This window comes from Erpetoichthys calabaricus, chromosome 2, assembly GCF_900747795.2.
Source record: "Erpetoichthys calabaricus chromosome 2, fErpCal1.3, whole genome shotgun sequence".
Classification (NCBI taxonomy): domain Eukaryota; kingdom Metazoa; phylum Chordata; class Cladistia; order Polypteriformes; family Polypteridae; genus Erpetoichthys; species Erpetoichthys calabaricus.
Window position 1 is genome coordinate 285,335,223 of NC_041395.2, and position 20,069 is coordinate 285,355,291.

General features: G+C 41.5%; 1 protein-coding gene across 2 annotated transcripts in view; it reads right to left on the reverse strand.

Annotated features, from left to right (window-relative positions):
* The window catches only part of LOC114644886 (metal transporter CNNM1), a 70,769-nt gene extending 50,955 nt beyond the window's left edge, over nt 1-19,814 (reverse strand). For both annotated transcript variants that reach the window (XM_051924000.1, XM_051923999.1), the window contains exon 1: nt 18,359-19,814. In XM_051924000.1, the coding sequence (XP_051779960.1) occupies nt 18,359-19,814 (1,456 nt within the window). The remainder of the gene's footprint in view (nt 1-18,358) is intronic.
* Nucleotides 19,815-20,069: the final 255 nt, after the last annotated feature.

A 20,069-nucleotide genomic window follows, 5' to 3' on the forward strand; every position in this document is an offset into this window, starting at 1 on the left:
CCGTATCACAGATCATCTGTTCCATATATATTCCTCTCCTTTAACCGTCACCTTATCGTGGTGGAGGGGTTTGCGTGTCCCAATGATCCTAGGAGCTCTGTTGTCCGGGGCTTTATGCCCCTGGTAGGGCCACCCAAGGCAAACTGGTCCTAGGTGAGGGATGAGACAAAGAGCGGTTAAACAAACCTCCTATGAAGAAAAACAATTTTGGACGGCGTTTTCCCTTGCCCGGACGCGGGTCACCGGGGCCCCACTCTGGAGCCAGGCCTGGAGGTGGGGCTCGATGGCGAGCGCCTGGTGGCCGGGCCTGCACCCATGGGGCTCGGCCGGGCACAGCCCAAAGAGGCAACGTGGGTCCCCCTTCCCATGGGCTCACCACCTATGGGAGGGGCCAAGGAGGTCGGGTGCAGTGTGAGTTGGGTGGTGGCCGAAGGCGGGGACCTTGGCGGTCCGATCCTCGGCTACAGAAACTGGCTCTTGGGACGTGGAATGTCACCTCTCTGAAGGGGAAGGAGCCTGAGCTAGTGCGCGAAGTTGAGAGGTTCCGGCTAGATATAGTCGGACTCACCTCGACGCACAGCTTGGACTCTGGAACCAATCTCCTTGAGAGGGGCTGGACTCTCTGCCACTCTGGAGTTGCCCCCGGTGAGAGGCGCCGAGCAGGTGTGGGTATACTTATTGCCCCCCAACTTGGAGCCTGTACATTGGGGTTTACCCCGGTGGACGAGAGGGTAGCCTCCCTTCGCCTTCGGGTGGGGGGACGGGTCCTAACTGTTGTTTGTGCGTATGCACCGAACAGCAGTTCGGAGTACCCACCCTTTTTGGAGTCCCTGGAGGGGGTGCTAGAGGGCATACCTTCTGGGGACTCCCTCGTTCTGCTGGGAGACTTCAATGCTCACGTGGGCAATGACAGTGAGACCTGGAAGGGCGTGATTGGGAGGAATGGCCCCCCTGATCTGAACCCGAGCGGTGTTTTGTTATTGGACTTCTGTGCTCGTCACGGATTGTCCATAACGAACACCATGTTCAAGCATAGGGGTGTTCATATGTGCACTTGGCACCAGGACACCCTAGGCCTCAGTTCGATGATCGACTTTGTGGTCGTGTCGTCGGACTTGCGGCCACATGTCTTGGACACTCGGGTGAAGAGAGGGGCGGAGCTGTCAACTGATCACCACCTGGTGGTGAGTTGGCTTCGATGGTGGGGGAGGATGCCGGTCAGGCGTGGTAGGCCCAAAAGTGTTGTGAGGGTCTGCTGGGAACGTCTGGCAGAGCCCCCTGTCAGAAGTAGCTTCAACTCCCACCTCCGGCAGAACTTCGACCACATCCCGAGGGAGGTGGGGGACATTGAGTCCGAATGGGCCATGTTCCGTGCCTCTATTGTTGAGGCAGCTGACCGGAGCTGTGGCCGTAAGGTGGTCGGTGCCTGTCGTGGTGGCAATCCCCGAACCCGCTGGTGGACACCGGCGGTGAAGGATGCCGTCAAGCTGAAGAAGGAGTCCTACAGGACCCTTTTGTCCTGTGGGACCCCTGAGGCAGCTGATAGGTACCGGCAGGCCAAGCGGAATGCGGCTTTGGTGGTTGCTGAGGCAAAAACTCGGGCGTGGGAGGAGTTTGGGGAGGCCATGGAGAATGACTTTCGGATGGCTTCGAGGAGATTCTGGTCCACCATCCGGCGTCTCAGGAAGGGGAAGCAGTGCAGTGTCAACACTGTATATGGTGGGGATGGTGCACTGCTGACCTCGACTCGGGACGTTGTGGGTCGGTGGGGGGAATACTTCGAAGACCTCCTCAATCCCATTAACATGCCTTCCAATGAGGAAGCAGAGCCTGGGGACTCAGAGGTGGGCTCCCCCATCTCTGGGACTGAGGTCACCGAGGTGGTCAAAAAACTCCTTGGTGGCAGGGCCCCGGGGGTGGATGAGATACGCCCGGAGTTCCTCAAGGCTCTGGATGTTGTAGGACTGTCTTAGCTGACACGCCTCTGCAACATCGCATGGACATCAGGGACAGTGCCTCTGGATTGGCAGACCGGGGTGGTGGTCCCCCTCTTTAAGAAGGGGGATCGGAGGGTGTGTTCCAACTACAGAGGGATCACACTCCTCAGCCTCCCTGGAAAAGTCTATTCAGGGGTCCTGGAGAGGAGGGTCCGTCAGATAGTCGAGCCTCGGATTCAGGAGGAACAGTGTGGTTTTCGTCCTGGTCGCGGAACAGTGGACCAGCTCTATACCCTTAGCAGGATCCTGGAGGGTGCATGGGAGTTTGCCCAACCAGTCTACATGTGTTTTGTGGACTTAGAAAAGGCATTCGACCGTGTCCCTCGGGGAATCCTGTGGGGGGTACTCCGAGAGTATGGGGTACCGGCCCCCCTGATAAGGGCTGTTCAGTCCCTGTACGATCGGTGCCAGAGCTTGGTCCGCATTGCCGGCAGTAAGTCGAACCCGTTTCCAGTGAGAGTTGGACTCCGCCAGGGCTGCCCTTTGTCACCGATTCTGTTCATAACTTTTATGGACAGAATTTCTAGGCGCAGCCAGGGTGTTGAGGGGGTCCGGTTTGGTGGGCTCAGGATTGGGTCACTGCTTTTTGCAGATGATGTTGTCCTGTTTGCTTCATCAGGCCGTGATCTTCAGCTCTCTCTGGATCGGTTCGCAGCCGAGTGCGAAGCGGCTGGGATGAGAATCAGCACCTCCAAATCCGAGACCATGGTCCTCAGCCGGAAAAGGGTGGAGTGCCCTCTCAGGGTTGGTAGCGAGATCCTGCCCCAAGTGGAGGAGTTCAAGTATCTCGGGGTCTTGTTCACGAGTGAGGGAAGAATGGAGCGTGAGATCGACAGGCGGATCGGTGCGGCATCCGCAGTAATGCGGGCGTTGCATCGGTCTGTCGTGGTGAAAAAGGAGCTGAGCCGCAAGGCAAAGCTCTCAATTTACCAGTCGATCTATGTTCCTACCCTCACCTATGGTCATGAGCTATGGGTAGTGACCAAAAGAACGAGATCGCGAATACAAGCGGCTGAAATGAGTTTCCTCCGCAGGGTGTCTGGGCTTTCCCTTAAAGATAGGGTGAGAAGCTCAGTCATCCGGGAGGGGCTCAGAGTAGAGCCGCTGCTCCTCCGCATCGAGAGGAGTCAGATGAGGTGGCTCGGGCATCTGATCAGGATGCCTCCTGGACGCCTCCCTGGTGAGGTGTTCCAGGCACGTCCAACCGGGAGGAGGCCCCGGGGAAGACCCAGGACACGCTGGAGGGACTATGTCTCTCGACTGGCCTGGGAACGCCTTGGGATTCTCCCGGAAGAGCTAGAAGAAGTGGCCGGGGAGAGGGAAGTCTGGGCATCTCTGCTCAAGCTGCTGCCCCCGCGACCCGACCTCGGATAAGCGGGAGACAATGGATGGATGGATGGATATATATATATATATATATATATATATATATATATATATATACACACACAGAGAGAGAGATTATTTTTAGTTATGCCACTTTGGTGCCATTTTGTAATATTGTTTTTTCATGATTGCCTATATTTTTTTTTTGTGTCTGACATTTTCATAGGCATCATCATTTTGTCTGTTATGGTGTTATGATACTATATGGTTGCTAGGCATGTGATGTACATGCCATGTGACTTGTGACATTATGGCAGCCTTGTTATAAAAGATGGCTACACATTAAACAGCAATACAATTTTAAAAATCAACATTGAAAAAAAATCAAACTCCTATGTTCATTACAAAAAGACTTTACCTTTCTCATTTAATGAGAAGTTAAGCAAAATGACACCTTTCTCATTTACAAAAACATGTCTAAAATTTTCTTAACTTGGATGAATGACATCTGCTATCAATTAAAAAACTCCTAAGAAAACTAGTCTGCTTAACATGTTAAAATATCAAAGGCTAACGTAAAAGCTGATTAGTCCAAGGTGAATGATAGCCCTCTTCTCTTTCTAAAACCACCATGTCATATTTGCTTCTAACAACCTCTTAAAATCAAAGACATAAAGAATAACACAAAGAATAAACTTTAATTTAATATCTTACATCTTTATCAACAGCTAATTTTCAAAACATACTTAAAAGAAAATGCATTACAAATGTCTAACAAAGTTTTTTGCATTTACAGAGGTGGGCAAAACTATATTTACAGTTTATATGGAAAAAGACATGCAGATTATGTTTATTACAATAGCTTTATCAACTCAAAACATGTCATAATTGCATAGTGCACTTAGGTACAATCTTATAAGTGCTCAACTTACCTTGAGTACTCACAACTGTAAACCTACTTTTGCCCACCCCTATATATTCAAAGTGTATAGCTGCACCCCTGGTTAATATAAAAGGCCAGGGGTTCCTGGTGGTCAACCGCAAGTGTCGCTCTTCATTCCTATTACTATTAGAAAATAAGATACAACAGTGGAATTCCAATGACATCTACTCATTAATCTGTTGCTTTTTTCTTTTTTCATGCAATGGATACGTTTCTGCCTTACACATCCAGCATCCTAGGTGAATCCCATGGCCATTTGCCTTATTAACACCACTCATCTTCTCACATTCCTAGATATTTGCATGTTAAATTGATTTGTGTATCTAAATTGGCCCAATGTGAGTGCGAGTAAGTTCATGAGTGGGCTCTACAATTAACAGATGTCCCACCCAATGCTGTATTTTTTTTTTAGTTTTTTTTTCCTTGATACTGCTGGGATAGGCTCCAGCCCACTGTAACCCTATATTGGATTCAGCAGGTTTGAGAATAACATTTCAATTAATGTTTTTTCTAGTAGAAGCAAACAGTCAGAAAAGGACAAAATCATTAACCAAACCAAAACGTTTATTTAAATCAAATCAAAATATGTCAGTTTGTATGTTTTAGGACACCAGAATTCCTACATCATGCTTACACACACTGGAGAAGAGAGCATTTTAATGCCACTCAATAGGTGTCCCATTCAAGAAGTAAACCAGGTTCCACTGGTGAAATGACACCACATTACCTACTGCTCCACTTTATAAAAATAGCAAGAATATTTTACTTATTGGGTTTGGACATTAATTTTGTGCAGGAATCACTCACAAACCAATGAATTTTTTTTATAGAATTTCTAAGCAAACCACTGTTAGTGATGTAGCTGAAAATATGACTTATTTAATTCAACATTTTAATGTATACCTAATCTATACCTAATGCTGTGTAACTCAGGCTGTGCAATAGGAAAATAAGCCTAGCATGCTGCAGAAATTAAACTGAAAGTGAAGTTGATATTTCATCATTTATTTGGGCATATTGGATGAAAAGGAATTGTCAAGCTCTCTGGAGTGGTATGGATCATATTTGCCAAAACTTTCTTTGTGTTCTTGTATCATTTTTAGATGACCAGTAAAATTCATGTGAGGACCCAGACAATATGAAGTAAACAACAGCATTTTGGTCAAAAATAGTAACAAATCAGAAATACTCTGCCACTGTTCTTAAGTATCATTTGAGAATACTTCTACTTTATTTGAGTAAAAACTGTTCTGTCTACTTTTACTTCACTACATTTTCAAACACAAATGGTCAGTTTTACTCTGATATATTTTGCTGGACATATTTGTTTATGCAATATTAATTCAGAAAACATAAGGGCTGCCAAATATGCACACTACTTTACTCGGTAAATTATTTAGCATGTGGGCTTCCCCTGCTTTAGAATAATTTGTGTATGCAAAGAATCTGGGATGATTTTCAAGTGTGTGCCGCTGATGCTAACACTCAGTAATTTACAAGTACTCCAAAACAGATCCTGCAGACCTGGGCGGCTCTGGATGTCAGTGACATCCAACCCCAGTCGCAATATTTTCCACAGATAATACTGACACGTTCAGATGCTGTCCTCACAGTAGCCTGTCAAACAAAATGGAGCCAGATGTCTGGGGCAGGGCTGCATGTTAGAGATGTACAATCCGAGTCTCAGTTATTTCCACAGCTGTACCCCTCTCCAAGTGGTGCTTCCCCACTGAACTAAGAAACAATCATTAAGATGTCCACTCACACTCAATGTCACTCCTTTAAGTTGCAGTTAGATGCTCATACTTTAGTGACTGTAACACAAATCACAAGAAAAAAGAAGGTACTTTGAATTACTTTAAGTTATAAGAACTTGTTTTGTCTATATTGTATATGAAATTGGTGTGGTACGGTGGCACAATGATATTACAGTTGCCTCACAACACAGAGATTACAGTTCAAGTCCAGGGTGCGTCCTGCATATCTGAATTTGGATTTGTCTGGTTGCTAAAGGAGGTACTGAGTGATTTGGAAATTGTAGAGGAAGAAATGCTGCTCAGATCAAATAGGCTAAAATCAAACAAATCACCAGGACCAGGTAATATTTATCCTCGGGTTCTTAAGGAGGTTAATGAGTGGATACATAAATCCATGACGCATACTTTTATGAAGTCACTGAGAAATTCTGAAGGACTGGAAAATGGCAAATATTATCCTCTTATATAAAAGGGGTGGTTAGGCAAATCCAATCATCTTTAGGCAAGTAAGCTTAATGGGCATCACAGATAATTAATGGAAGGAATTATTAAGGAAAAGATTGAGTTGCACTTGGCAAGAACACAAGGTTTATTGAACAGTCAGCATGGGTTAAGATGAGTTTATATTTTGCTAACATGCTGGAATTCTATGAGAAAGCAACAAAAGGATACTATCAAAGTGATGCATACAATATTATTTTTCTTGACTTTCAGAAAGCATTTGAGAGGTTGGGCATCAAACTAACAGAAGTGGGAAATCAAGGTGTAGTGTGTAGATGGGTGCAAAATTTGCTCAAACACAAGAAACCCAGTGTTATGGCGCAGAGTAACTTATTACAATTGGCCGATGTTAACAGTCGTGTCCAACAGGGGTCAGTGCTAGGGCCGCTGCTAATTTTACTATATATAAATAACTTGAAAAGGAAAATAAATAACAAGCTGGTTAAGTTTGCAGATGATGCCAAGCTGGGTAGGTTGGCAGATAATCTAAAATCTGTTGAATTATTACAGAGGGTCTTACAGATGAAATCTAATGTAATGTAAGCAAATGTAAAGTATTAAACGTAAGAAGTAAAACTGTTATGGAAGGATTTACAAGTTGTAGTGGATGTGTCACTATTAACTTTAAGGCAGTGTTAAGAAGGCTAGCAGAACTTTAGGTTATACAGCACAAAGTGTAGAATACAAGTCAAAGGAGGTAATGTTCAGACTTTATGATGTACTGGTGAGGCATCATTTGGAGTACTAGGTTTGGTCTCCAGGCTACAAAAAAAGACATAACAGTGCTAGAAAAAGTCCAGAGAAGTCTGACCAAACTGATTCCATTGCTACAGTTATGGGTTATGAAGAAACAGTAAAACAGCTGAGCCTTTTCAGTTTAAGCAAAAGGAGATTAAGAGGCGACATGATTGAAGTGTTTAAAATTATGAAGGATATTAGTACAGTGGACCAAGACTTACTTTTAAATGAGTTCAACAAGTACAATGGCACACAGTTGGAAACTTGTTTAGGGCAAATTTTGCAAAAACATTAGGAAGGTTTTCTTCATACAGAGAACCGTAGACCCAATAAATTACCAATAGGTGTGGTAGGACTTTCAAAACTCAACTTGGTGTTATTTTGGAAGAATTAAGTGGATTGGATTGGCAAGCTTTGGTGGGCTGAATTGTCTATACTTGTCTAAATTGTTGAGATATTCTAATATCGTTTTTTTTCCACAGACAAAGACATGCAGATTTGGTGCATTGGTAATGATAAATTGGCCCCTGATATGTGTGTGTTCCCCTTGTGATGTGCTGGTGTTCAGAGCTTGTCCCTGCCTGGTGCCCAATACTTGCTGAGATAGGCTCAACCTACACCCATGACCCTGTCCTGGATCAGCAAGTTTCAAAACTCAGGGGATAGATATAAAATATTTATTTACTTGTGCCTAAGTACACTTAATATGAGATACTGTGAAACGTCTGCTAGAGTACAGTAGTTTGTTCATGTGCATATTTTACTTTTACTTGTGGAACTTTCAGAAAGATATCTCTGCTTTTACTCAAGAATGGCTGTTGAGTACTTTATACAACACTGTTTGACAGTAATTGAGTGTGCTCATCATAATATATGTGCAGCTGATTAGGAGCAAATTACTCTATTGTAAAATTGCCCCAATGTTACTGTTAGGATCTGGATTTTCTGGTCAGCAACTGCTTCAGCATAAGTCATTGCATTCTAACTTTAATTGCTCTTAAAATCTGCCTAGCGTTCATACCAATTCCTGTCTGCTAGATTGTAAGGAGACATCTGCTGATATTCTGTGTTCTTGGATCATGATGCTGAGAACCCAAAGGAGTACCAAAATAAACAGATGGTATATAGCATGAAAGCAGAAATCTTACGTAACATATTATTTCTCTGTGCTGCTTCAGCTGTCAGAGATTCCAGATTGTGCCAAGTGTTTTAGAAATAAAAAATATATATTTTTAATTATTTTGTGGATTCCCACAGGAGTATAAAGAAAGTTAAATGCATTTCTCAAAACTGGTTTACATTACTAATACTAATACTAATTAAGAAATAACTGAATGGGACGAAGATACTGCATGGCATACATTCTACTTAAAGCCACAGGGTCCTCGGTTTAAATCCAACCACTACCTCAAAGAGTGACTTTGGAAAGTCAGTTACCTTGTGTTTATATAATCATATGATTATGTGCCTATGTAAAGTACCTTTGGTGTGACATTAAAATAACTATTAACTAAAAAAATAACATTCTTTGGGGACTGAAACTTCTTCCAAACATATCATAACATTTTAGAGATGTTTCATTTAAATTTAGAACATGCTGATTCCAATACAGAGTCACAGAAGGCCCTAGCTCTGCACCATCAAGCATAATGTAGATGCCAGCCATAGAAATGACATCAGGCCAGTGCAGACCTCACCCACTCACACATTGGGTCAATTAAGAGTCACTAATCAACTGCACCTGCATGTTTTTGGGATTAGGAAGAAACTGGATTACCCTTAAACAATATATAGGCACTGAATGTAAGTGCAATCTCCAAACAGAATGATATTTGAACCCAGGGCCCGGGAGCTGTGAGGCAGCAACATTATCCAATTTGCTTCCATGCAACCCCTACTTTAAAAAAAACATTATTACACATATTCTGATCAATACATTTTTTTCTGTCTATACTGTGTATTAACCTGCTACACTTCAGTAAATATTATCACAATGGGGAGTTTAATTCAAATATAACTCACAACCCATTTCCAAATGCATGTGCCTCTCCTGATATTTACAGAGGTAAATGCCATATGAATAAAAGATAACGAACATAATAAATATTTTAACATTTCCATTTTAAAGCTGCTGGTGGTGAATAATATTCAGAATACCTGTGGAGTGAAATTAGGAGGAATTTCCCAGCATGACAGGAAAAAACAGCTTTAAAGCTCTGAGAACCCTAGCAGAGATGTTTCTAATTACAGCATCACATTGAGAAACAGGGTGCCTTAATAGATTAACTATCACTGCTAACGAAGAAGCATGGATACACAAATATAAAGATATTATAGAAACTAATCATGGCACCAGAGAATTAATATATGTTGCATAATGATTACCTTATGCAAGGAAGAATTTCAATGTAATCTGTACACATGACAATAATGAACCCACGAGCACTATACTTAATGGTGATAAGCATGTGCACACAAAATGGGTGATAGATATGAATAACCCAAAAGAAATAGCTCTGTTTCTCAAATTTTGGCTGAAATGTTTTACTAAACTGTCTTCTCGCCATTCCTTGTAAAATAGCATCAGATTACCTGTTACCACAAATGAGACAAAGGGACACTAGCAAATGGATGTAAAGCTGAATTATAGCTTCACAGGGTCAAAATAGCTTATAAATTTCAATATAAAATATAGCGTTGTTCTGGACAGGAAACAAGAGAAATTGTCATGTTTGGTGAGGCGTGAAATGGAAAGAGAAAGTTTGGTGAAGTTCAAGGAAGATGAGAAGCTCAATGGTTAGCAAACACACTATCAACTTTGAATGCTGGTGCCAGGTGCTGTGGCTGTGAGCATAGGTGCTGCTTTGTTACAAATCAGAACCTTAACAATCTTTAAAAATAATATGGATGAGCTATTAGAACAGCTTAGCTATTAGCTAAACAAATGGGCTTGGTGGACTGAATGGTTTCCTTTTGTTTGTCGTATTTCTTATATTCTTATGTAAAAAAGGCAGCGAGAGAGAGAAGTAGAGGCAGAAGTGGTATCCTTGGGTCCAAGACAAGCCTGGACTGAGGCAGTGACACCGGGAGGCTTCAGATGCTTAAGCCCCAATCTATTGCACTCTGTCCCTAATATTTTTCTCGATTATATTCAATGATCAATAGCAGTAAGCCCCTGATCTTTTTGTCCTTCATATACAATATAGCCCCCAATTAGTGTTACAGCATTATATGAAAATGGACGAAAGTCCAAAAAGACACACCTCACTCCAGTCTTTGATTTTATACACGATAAACCTAAAGGAGAATCAGACCCTGATACCTCCAAATACTAAAAATGTCCCTGGGCTGACAGTGTCAGTTTAAACTTAATGGGTCTTAGCCAATATGAAATACTTGAATGAAAAAAGTAAACAAATGAAAATAATTAACATCTAATAATCCATCCATCCATTATCCAACCCGCTATATCCTAACTACAGGGTCATGGGGGTCTGCTGGAGACAATCCCAGCTAACACAAGGCGTAAGGCAGGAGACAAACCCCGGGCAGGGCGCCAGCCCACCGCAGGGCGCACACACACACACACACTAAGGACAATTTAGAATCGCCAATGCACCTAACCTGCATGTCTTTGGACTGTGAGAGGAAACCGGAGTACCCGAAGGAAACCCACGCAGACACAAGGAGAACATGCAAACTCCACGCAATGAGGACCCAGCAAGCGAACCCGGGTCTCCTAACTGCGAGGCAGCAGCGCTACCACTGAGCCACCATGCCGCCCACATCTAATAATGATAATAATATATACTAAAATTTCACAGTGTCAGTAGTAGGATTTGAGCTGACACTCTCAGAGTTTGAGGTCCTAGGTCCAAAGCCTTAGTCACTACCACACACTGCTGGCTAATAATATTAGCCCTTTGTAAAGAAAAAAAAAATAGAAATATTGTATATAGAAGAGGGCGGCACGGTGGCGCAGTGGGTAGCGCTGCTGCCTCGCAGTTGGGAGATCTGGGGACCTGGGTTCGCTTCCCGGGTCCTCCCTGCGTGGAGTTTGCATGTTCTCCCCGTGTCTGCGTGGGTTTCCTCCGGGCGCTCCGGTTTCCTCCCACAGTCCAAAGACATGCAGGTTAGGTGGATTGGCGATTCTAAATTGGCCCTAGTGTGTGCTTGGTGTGTGGGTGTGTTTGTGTGTGTCCTGCGGTGGGTTGGCACCCTGCCCAGGATTGGTTCCCTGCCTTGTGCCCTGTGTTGGCTGGGATTGGCTCCAGCAGACCCCCGTGACCCTGTGTTCGGATTCAGCGGGTTGGAAAATGGATGGATGGATGTATATAGAAGTACTTAGTTGCATAGAACTTCTGATATACCCAATTAACTAAAGGCACTATAATTAAAGCCCATTGTTCTACAAAATTATCCAGGCAAAGCCAAGTATCACAGCTAGTTTTAAAATAAATACAAAATTAACATATTGAAAATAAGGCCAGAAAGAGTAATCTTCTTCACTTTAATTTGTGTTGTAAAATGTTACAAATATAATTGAAAGAAGAAATTAATATAATGGGTATTTCTGGGTTAGCATAGTTAATAGAGACCCCTTCACTTTCTGCACACTTTATTGTGTTATTGAATTGATCTTAAATAGATTTACAATGTTTGCTTCTCAATCTACACTCAGTAACCCATACTGACAAAGTGAACACATGTTTTCAGACAGGATTTCAAATTTATTAAAAATCAAAAGCTAAAATCTCTCATTTATTTAAGCATTCACACCCTTTGATGTGCCACTCCAAATTGTGCTGAGGTACAACCTCCATCAATCCATCCATCCATTATCCAACCCACTATATCCTAACACAAGGTCATGGAGATCTACTGGAGCCAATCCCAGCCAGCACCGGGCACAAGGCAACCCACACACCAAGCACACACTAGGGACAATTTAGGATCGCCAGTGCACCTAACCTGCATGTCTTTGGACTATGGGAGGAAACTGGACCACCCGGAGGAAACCCATGCAGACACAGGGAGAACATGCAAACTCCACTCAGGGAGGACCCGGGAAGCAAACCCAGGTCTCCTTACTGTGAGGCAGCAGCGCTACCACTGCGCCACCGTGCCACCCAAGGTGCATCCTGTTTGTTTTAATTATTCCTGAGATGTGTCCAACCTGATTGGAGTCCAGCTGTTGCACACTGAACTGGTTGTACATTATTTAGAAAGAAACACACCTGTATGTACAGTATAAGGTCCCACAAATCACACTGCATGTTACAACAAAAAACTAAGCCATGACATCCACTGTACACCTATGTGATCAAATTATAGTGAAGCATAGATAATGGCAAGGGTATCAAACCATTTCTAAAGCTTTGAGTTTACAGATGCTTCCCTTTAAATCTAATAGAGCTTGAGAAGATCTGCCAGAAAGAACAGGATTCCCAAATCCAGGTGAGCAAAGCTCATAGAGACTTACCCATGATGACTCAAAGCTGTAACTGCTGCAAAAGGGGCTTCAGTACTGAGTTAAGGGTCTGAATACTTAAATAAATGAGATTTATTCATTTAAAATAAAACAAACAACACAATAAAGTGTGCACACAATGAAGGGGTCTCAGTACTTTCTGAATCCACTATATGTTCAATTAAGGAAGGAGTTAATTAGAATAATACAAATATCAGGGGCCCTAAGTAAAACTTCAAAATGGGGACTGAGAAACTCAGCTATTTGTCCTCCCCTCTAATTCCTCAGCACCCTTTATAAATTTTACTGCTTAATTTCACCAATTTTGAAACCAGTTGTTGCATTATACTCTATCCTATGTCAAGCTTCCTGTTGTCCCATGCAATCCATTTCATTGCGACAACCTGGCCTCCCTCATCCTGTGTTCATTTCTGCTTCTTCCAAAATCCAGACTTGCAAATTATACAATTCAACTTTGTATATTACCCAAAAGCACTTTTCTATGGGCTTGACTGATGATCCTAATTGTTATCTCTGTTCATTGAAGACCCCAGGCACCTTTCTACATATATTCTGGTAATGCTCATTAGTAGCTACCTTCTGGCTCTCTAATGCTATGTATTTCCACCATTTTATCTCTTAAAATTCTTTTATTCCCTGAAATTCCCCTGGACCTCCCTTCTCTATCTCTTTTTTTCTCCCCAACAGGGGCTTCTCAGGCTGGGACCAATTGCTGCTAAGAAAGGTCTGTTGATTCTAATTCCTTTCCTGTCTGGAAATCTGCTTTCTTACACATCCTCCTTCTTGAACTCTTGGTGGTGAGGATCAATGAGTCATTTGGTTCTTTCATTCATAACTGGACCTATTATGTTGAGCTTGTAAGGGAATAGATGGCATATAATCTTATTTGTAAAGATCCGTGTAGCGACACAAGCTGTTAATAGTTCTTGATAAAAAGAATTGTCTAATGTTCCTCTTGATCTCCATTGGCTTCAATTTCCAATGTTCTAGGGTACACTAAATTTAAATCATATTAGCCATAAAAGCTCATGACTTACTTGCCCTAATGGTTCAATTTTGTTTTGTAGCAAAATGTACTTGTCACAAGAGAGAGATCCCTGAAGACTGGTTTGTTGATAAAATTCAAGTAAGAAATTATTTAAAATGTACTTCACTCGTTGAAATATTTAGTTATAGAACTACATGGGAACAATGAGTGTGATTAATCTTTAAATGCAGTCATAAAAACCAACCGCAATTTTTAAGAGATATTGAAAAACACTCACTTTTAAAAACTAATGTTGTTGACTTTATCTATCTATCTATCTATCTATCTATCTATCTATCTATCTATCTATCTATCTATCTATCTATCTATCTATCTATCTTTAGTACTACAGCATAAGAATCTGTCTACTTTCTACATCCATTTTAACTGATGCACAAGAAAGGGGAGCCTGCAAAACCATGCGTGAGACAGTAATCAATAGCCTATGAAGTGAAATGTCAGTTTCATTCTCAGCTATGAGAGTCAGACTTTGTTTATTAAGCCGTAGCATGTTAGCATGAGCCATAAAAAAACATGTATTGCACTGCTTACAAAAGTAAAAAATATAATAGTGTTTTGAGTAGGGTGGCACGGTGGCGCAGTGGGTAGCGCTGCTGCCTCGCAGTTGGGAGACCTGGGGACCTGGGTTTGCTTCCCAGGTCCTCCCTGCGTGGAGTTTGCATGTTCTCCCCGTGTCAGCGTGGGTTTCCTCCGGGCGCTCCGGTTTCCTCCCACAGTCCAAAGACATGCAGGTTAGGTGGATTGGCGATTCTAAATTGGCCCTAGTGTGTGCTTGGTGTGTGGGTGTGTTTGTGTGTGTCCTGCGGTGGGTTGGCACCCTGCCCAGGATTGGTTCCTGCCTTGTGCCCTGTGTTGGCTGGGATTGGCTCCAGCAGACCCCTGTGTTCGGATTCAGCGGGTTGGATAATGGATGGATGTTTTGAGTAAGGCTGTCTTTTTCCAAGTTGTGCATTGTTAGGTGACACAATGGCACAGAGGTTAGCAGTGCATTCTAAGAGATCCAAGGACCTCGATTTAAATCTTTACTCACTTTCTGGATGATGTACATGATGTTTCTCAATATACCCACAATGGTTTTCTCTAGTCATCCCACTTTCTACCCACATCACAAAAACGAGTACTGTATGTTTCATGGCCACACTAAACGAGTCCAGTGTGGTGAGATAACTCCATTGAGCCCTGACTCCTTGCAGCTTTGCAATGGAGGAAGCTAGCTCTAGAAATGAATGAAAACTTTCTTGAGGAATGCCTCCATATATACATATGTCTTATTTTGCACCCTTCTTTAAATAATGACTTACATAATACCAGAGTGCTATAAACACAGCTATTTATAGATGGTATATATACTGTACATAGAACATTTTATGGTCTGATGATTGATATACTGTACACTCAAGTTTTCAAGATAGTGATATATAAAGTCTTAACCCCCAGTGTACTTCAATCACATTTTCATGGAAACAGTATAATAAAATTGTGCATTTTTTAACAGCCACTGCTTAATTTTGAAGAAAAAAAACACACTCAGGAAAATAGAAGCAGGTTATGTGTTTAGCTGCTGGCCGCTATATTTTGTCTGCCTTTCTGTTAACGGACTTTTGGCTGAGAATAAGAAATGATTGAGAACTTAAAACTGTTTACTGTACCAAGCAAGTGAAATAAAGTTAAGGAAAAATGAAGTCAAATTTAGTACTTGAATAGACCCCTTTTTCCTAAATGCTAGTGCACCAATAAGCATGTTCTAAATTAAATTACAAAGAAACAAAAGCATAGTTGTTATTATTTTTGACAGTTTATATATATGTTAGAGTTAAGGCTGGCAAACTAATTAAATGAGAGATGACGTTAATAACAAATAAAGAAACTGGTTGGAGTGAAAGACTGACTGCATCTGAAAACGGAATTGGATATACCTGTGAAAGTGAACCTGTTGTAATGGGAGAGAATAAAGAAGGAAACATGTACAGTACATATATTTGTTTATTTTGTTTGCTCTTATTATTTGGAGCTCCTTAAATAAATCCATTGAAAGCACTATAACCATTCTGTGAATGCCTGCTTTTTACTCTCCATCACAATATGTAATATATACATAATTGATTAATATGCTAAATCAAAAAATAAATATTTTTGTATCATGCAGTGAAAATGTATTTGTCCCATCTCTATATAAAAACATAAAAAGAATTGTCTAGTGTTCCTCTTGATTTCCATTGGTTTTAATTTGCAGTGTTCTATATATTTTTCACAGTTGATGTTATCAAATATGCCACAAAAACCTGATATAATGCCAATAAGAACTCAAAGTGAATAATTAACACTTGAGTCTCTTGATTACCTACTTGATTAATTACTTATTTATTAAAGAAAATTTCAGTCAGTGTGAAAAATTAATTGCCTATTGGACTCTGTAATATGCTATGCCACCCTTAGCAGCAATAACTGCATCCAGACATTTCCTGTGGTGATTGACCTGTCTCTTGCAGAGATCTGAGGAAGTTATGGCCCACTCCTCCTCGAAAAACTGCTGCCCTCAGAGTGCCTCAGCAGCTGCAGTCTTACATACAAGCCATTTTCTCATTTGAGGTCAATCCCTGCTGCTAACTGAACTTCTCAGTTAATTATATGGCTTGTCTCAACTGTCATTTTACATTCTAAGAAATCACAAATAGTGTGACATTTATTTCCCTATGAAAGTCAGAAAAAGGTGGATTGTATTCACATATTTCAGTGCAGAGGTGTCAAAATCAGATCCTGGAGGACTGCAGTGGCTATAGGCTTTCATTGCAGCCACTTTCTTGATTAGTAACAAATTACTTTTGCTAATGAAAGATACTTCTTTTCTATTCATTTTAATTAACTTGCTTTTTAAGATTCAGAGCTCCTGTTTCTGGTTTTTCAACCAGCAGCCAAACACTAACAAAATATAAATTGAGCCATCAGATAACTAGCTAATGTGAGCCCATTTGCACCCATGTGTCTATCATACAACATTTGTTTAAAAAAATCTTTCAAAAGAACAAAGTGAAGGTCTGGGAAATATTGATGAGGTCTGGTCCACAAAACATTTGGATGTTGCTCTCAGAAAAATAAAATTAACAGTTTTGGAAAGGCCTGCGAAAAAGCAGAACAACAGCACCATGAAACAGAATTAAATAATATTTTTTCTTAACTGTAAGAATTGGGCTTCTAACTAAGAAATTTTTTGGAATACAAATGGTCATCCGAACCCCAGAAATGTGTACATGACCCTAAGTAATCTGTTGGCCCAATTAGCAACTCATTTTTGTATGGCTTTAAGTTAAGGAGAAAAGAATTAAAATGTATGCACCTTAATAAACAAATGAATTAAACTTAAGGCAACAGAAGTATTTTTAATTTGTAGAAGCAAGGAGTTGCTTTAGAAAGTGGATGAAATGAATACCTTCCACCACGGTGGACCTCCAATGATCTTAGTCTGACACCACTATTTTACTACATAAAGTTGATTCTTTCTCTACATTTTTGCTTGATTGCAGTTAATTCTCTGATTACAATTCTGTTTTCCTAAATTTTAGTTATTCCCTATATAATAACAATGAGATAGAAATTAAAAAGATGGTCTATAGCTAACCAGTTAACTTTTTGCAAAATGTTGCTATAACACTTTCCTTGTGAACATTTTTTCTTTTTGTTGTAAATTACACGTGAAAGAAAAAAAAGACTAAGGTTTAACTTTCTCGGAAAATTAAAATACACACTGTTAGGAATTTTTAAAGTCGTCGGGTTCCATTAAGTGCATGAATTGGCTTCCAAGTAAGTAGGCTGCTGCAATGAAAATCTCCGACCATTGCCAAACTCTACAGGTTTCCCCAATCCCCTTTATTATGAGATCATAAATATATAAATACATACTAACTTAAACTAATAACTAAAGCCATCTTTGGTTCTATATGTAACTTTTAGATAAGTTACACGCCACCACTATTGATTCTAAAGTTTGAAATGTAATTTGTCACTGTGTTCAATACAACTATGTGAATTAACGGAAAGAGTAATGCATAGTCAAAAAAAGAAGGTGCAACATCCATTGGTGCTACATTGTTATCAGTTTTGCTTGCCTTTCTTTCTCACGTGGAGAATCCAAACGACAGCATTAGTCAAGTAACATCAAGTGCTCCTTAACAAGAGACAGTATCGCTTAATATTCAATAAGATTCCAAAAACAATATTCTGTATTCTTCGTCTGCAGCAACTGCGTTAAAAATTGGTGAAAGTGTTAAACTGTTTTATTAACTGTCTGCCTGATGTATCGCTGTGGTATCTACACCCTTTCTCGTTCAATTCGGAATCTGTTTCTCTGTGGTCTAGGAATTATCATTTATTACTCACTTGGGTATTTCTCTTAATCTCGATTGAAAACAAATATGTGAGAAGCACCGTGTTTTTTATAAGACTCTTTTGTGTCAGTTGCGTCGTCCCAGTTTAAAGCTTTCGCAGTGGCATATGAAAAACCTATGAACAGCAAGTGCTGAGAAGACAGCATCTGTATATAATCTGATAAAGAACGTGTACCTTTTTTAAACTCCTCCAGCATCGCGTCCAGTTTGGTGTCGTTGAACACGCAATGCAGCGGGTGGTTGTAAAACTGTGTTATGGTTTTTAATGGGGTACAGTCATCGGGGTCCACAAAAGCAAGGTCTTTGACGAATAAAATGTCAACGATATTAGATCGCTCGTTCTCATACACCGGGATCCTAGTGTAGCCACTCTGCATGATCTCGGACATTGTATTGAAATCTAACAAGACGTCCGAGCGAAGCATGAAGCAGTCATTTAGAGGGGTTAAAACATCTTCCACTGTCTTAGTCCGTAACTCCAGGGCGCCTTGGATGATATTAAGCTCTTCTTTAACAAGATCGTGGTAAGGATCCGTGACCCGTAGCATTTCCAAAAGCTTTTCTCGAGTGTAAAAGTTGCTGATTTCCTGGTTGAGGATCACGTCTAGAATCTTGCTAATGGGATATGAAATGGGAAAAGAGATGAGCATTAATAGCTTCGTTACCCAGATTGTTTTAGATGCGATTGCGAGCCCGTGTCTTGAAGCTACTGAGTGCGGGAGGATTTCACCAACAAAGAAAATACTGAAAGTGCAGACGAGGATCGAGAGCCATGTTACACCAAATGCCTGACACAGCCAGACTGCCAGAGATACGTTCACAAGCGTGTTCCACAGAAGCAAGGTGCATAGTAGGTAGTTCCCGTGTTTTCGGACTGACTCAATGCGCCAGGCGTATTTTTGCTCCTTTTCCGTGCCGCTGTTCTGTATTACCCTGAGTTCTACCGGATCCAACGCCATCAAACTCAGATTTAAACCACTGAAAAGAGAAGAAAACCCAAGGAATACAAAAGAGACCGCAACCTGAAGCCAGAGGTCAGCTTCGGGGGGTCTCTCTACTACTGCCAGCCAGAAGTCTCTAGTTCCAAAGTGTTCCCATTTAGCCCCATCGAAGGCACACATGGAATAATATTTGATTTTCTCACCTCTACGAAGGTCTTTGGCCAACAGGTCAACCAATATAGAGTTCTGGCTGTATGGCGGTTTAAATGTACCCAGCTGTTCGATATCAGAAGTCCTAGAGTTTTTATCCATGCAGAGATTTTTTTTCCCGTGGACCTTTCCTGAAATAATCGGCGTCGGTTCTTCAATAAAAGCAATCCACGGTGCAGTAACCCCATCTCCAGTTCCCTGTCTGATACCGAGAGTTCTGTTGAGTCGCTGGGATGCTGCATAGTAAACACGAAGCCTAAATCGCGTCCCTTCTGTAGCTTTCAGCACCCCGTCTTCCACGGACAGCTCTCCTCCCGTATCTTCCGGACGAAAACCCAGCAGACCCAGAACCGATGTTGGTAAGAAAACGGCGAAAATAAAAAGAACTGATAAGACGCCGGTTCGACAGACATAGAGTGGAGCACTTGCATCCGCAGCATCCGCAGCCATGATGCTGAGAATGTGGTTGTTAGGAGACATTGGAGAGAGTCTAGTCACGTGGTAACAGCTCTTTCCTTCAATTCCCCCATTCATTCGGCCGCTTCTTACCTTGGCTGCGAACACTTAAGCAAATGCAGATCAAAATCAAAATATTCTTATATCTAAGCATCTAAGCACACAAAATGCCTGAATGTATTACGGAACAGCGGGTACACCGCATAAATGTGTGCATCTATTTACGTATGTATGTTTTTATAAATGGGCATTGGTTTGTGTGGGTGGGCTGTGTGTGTG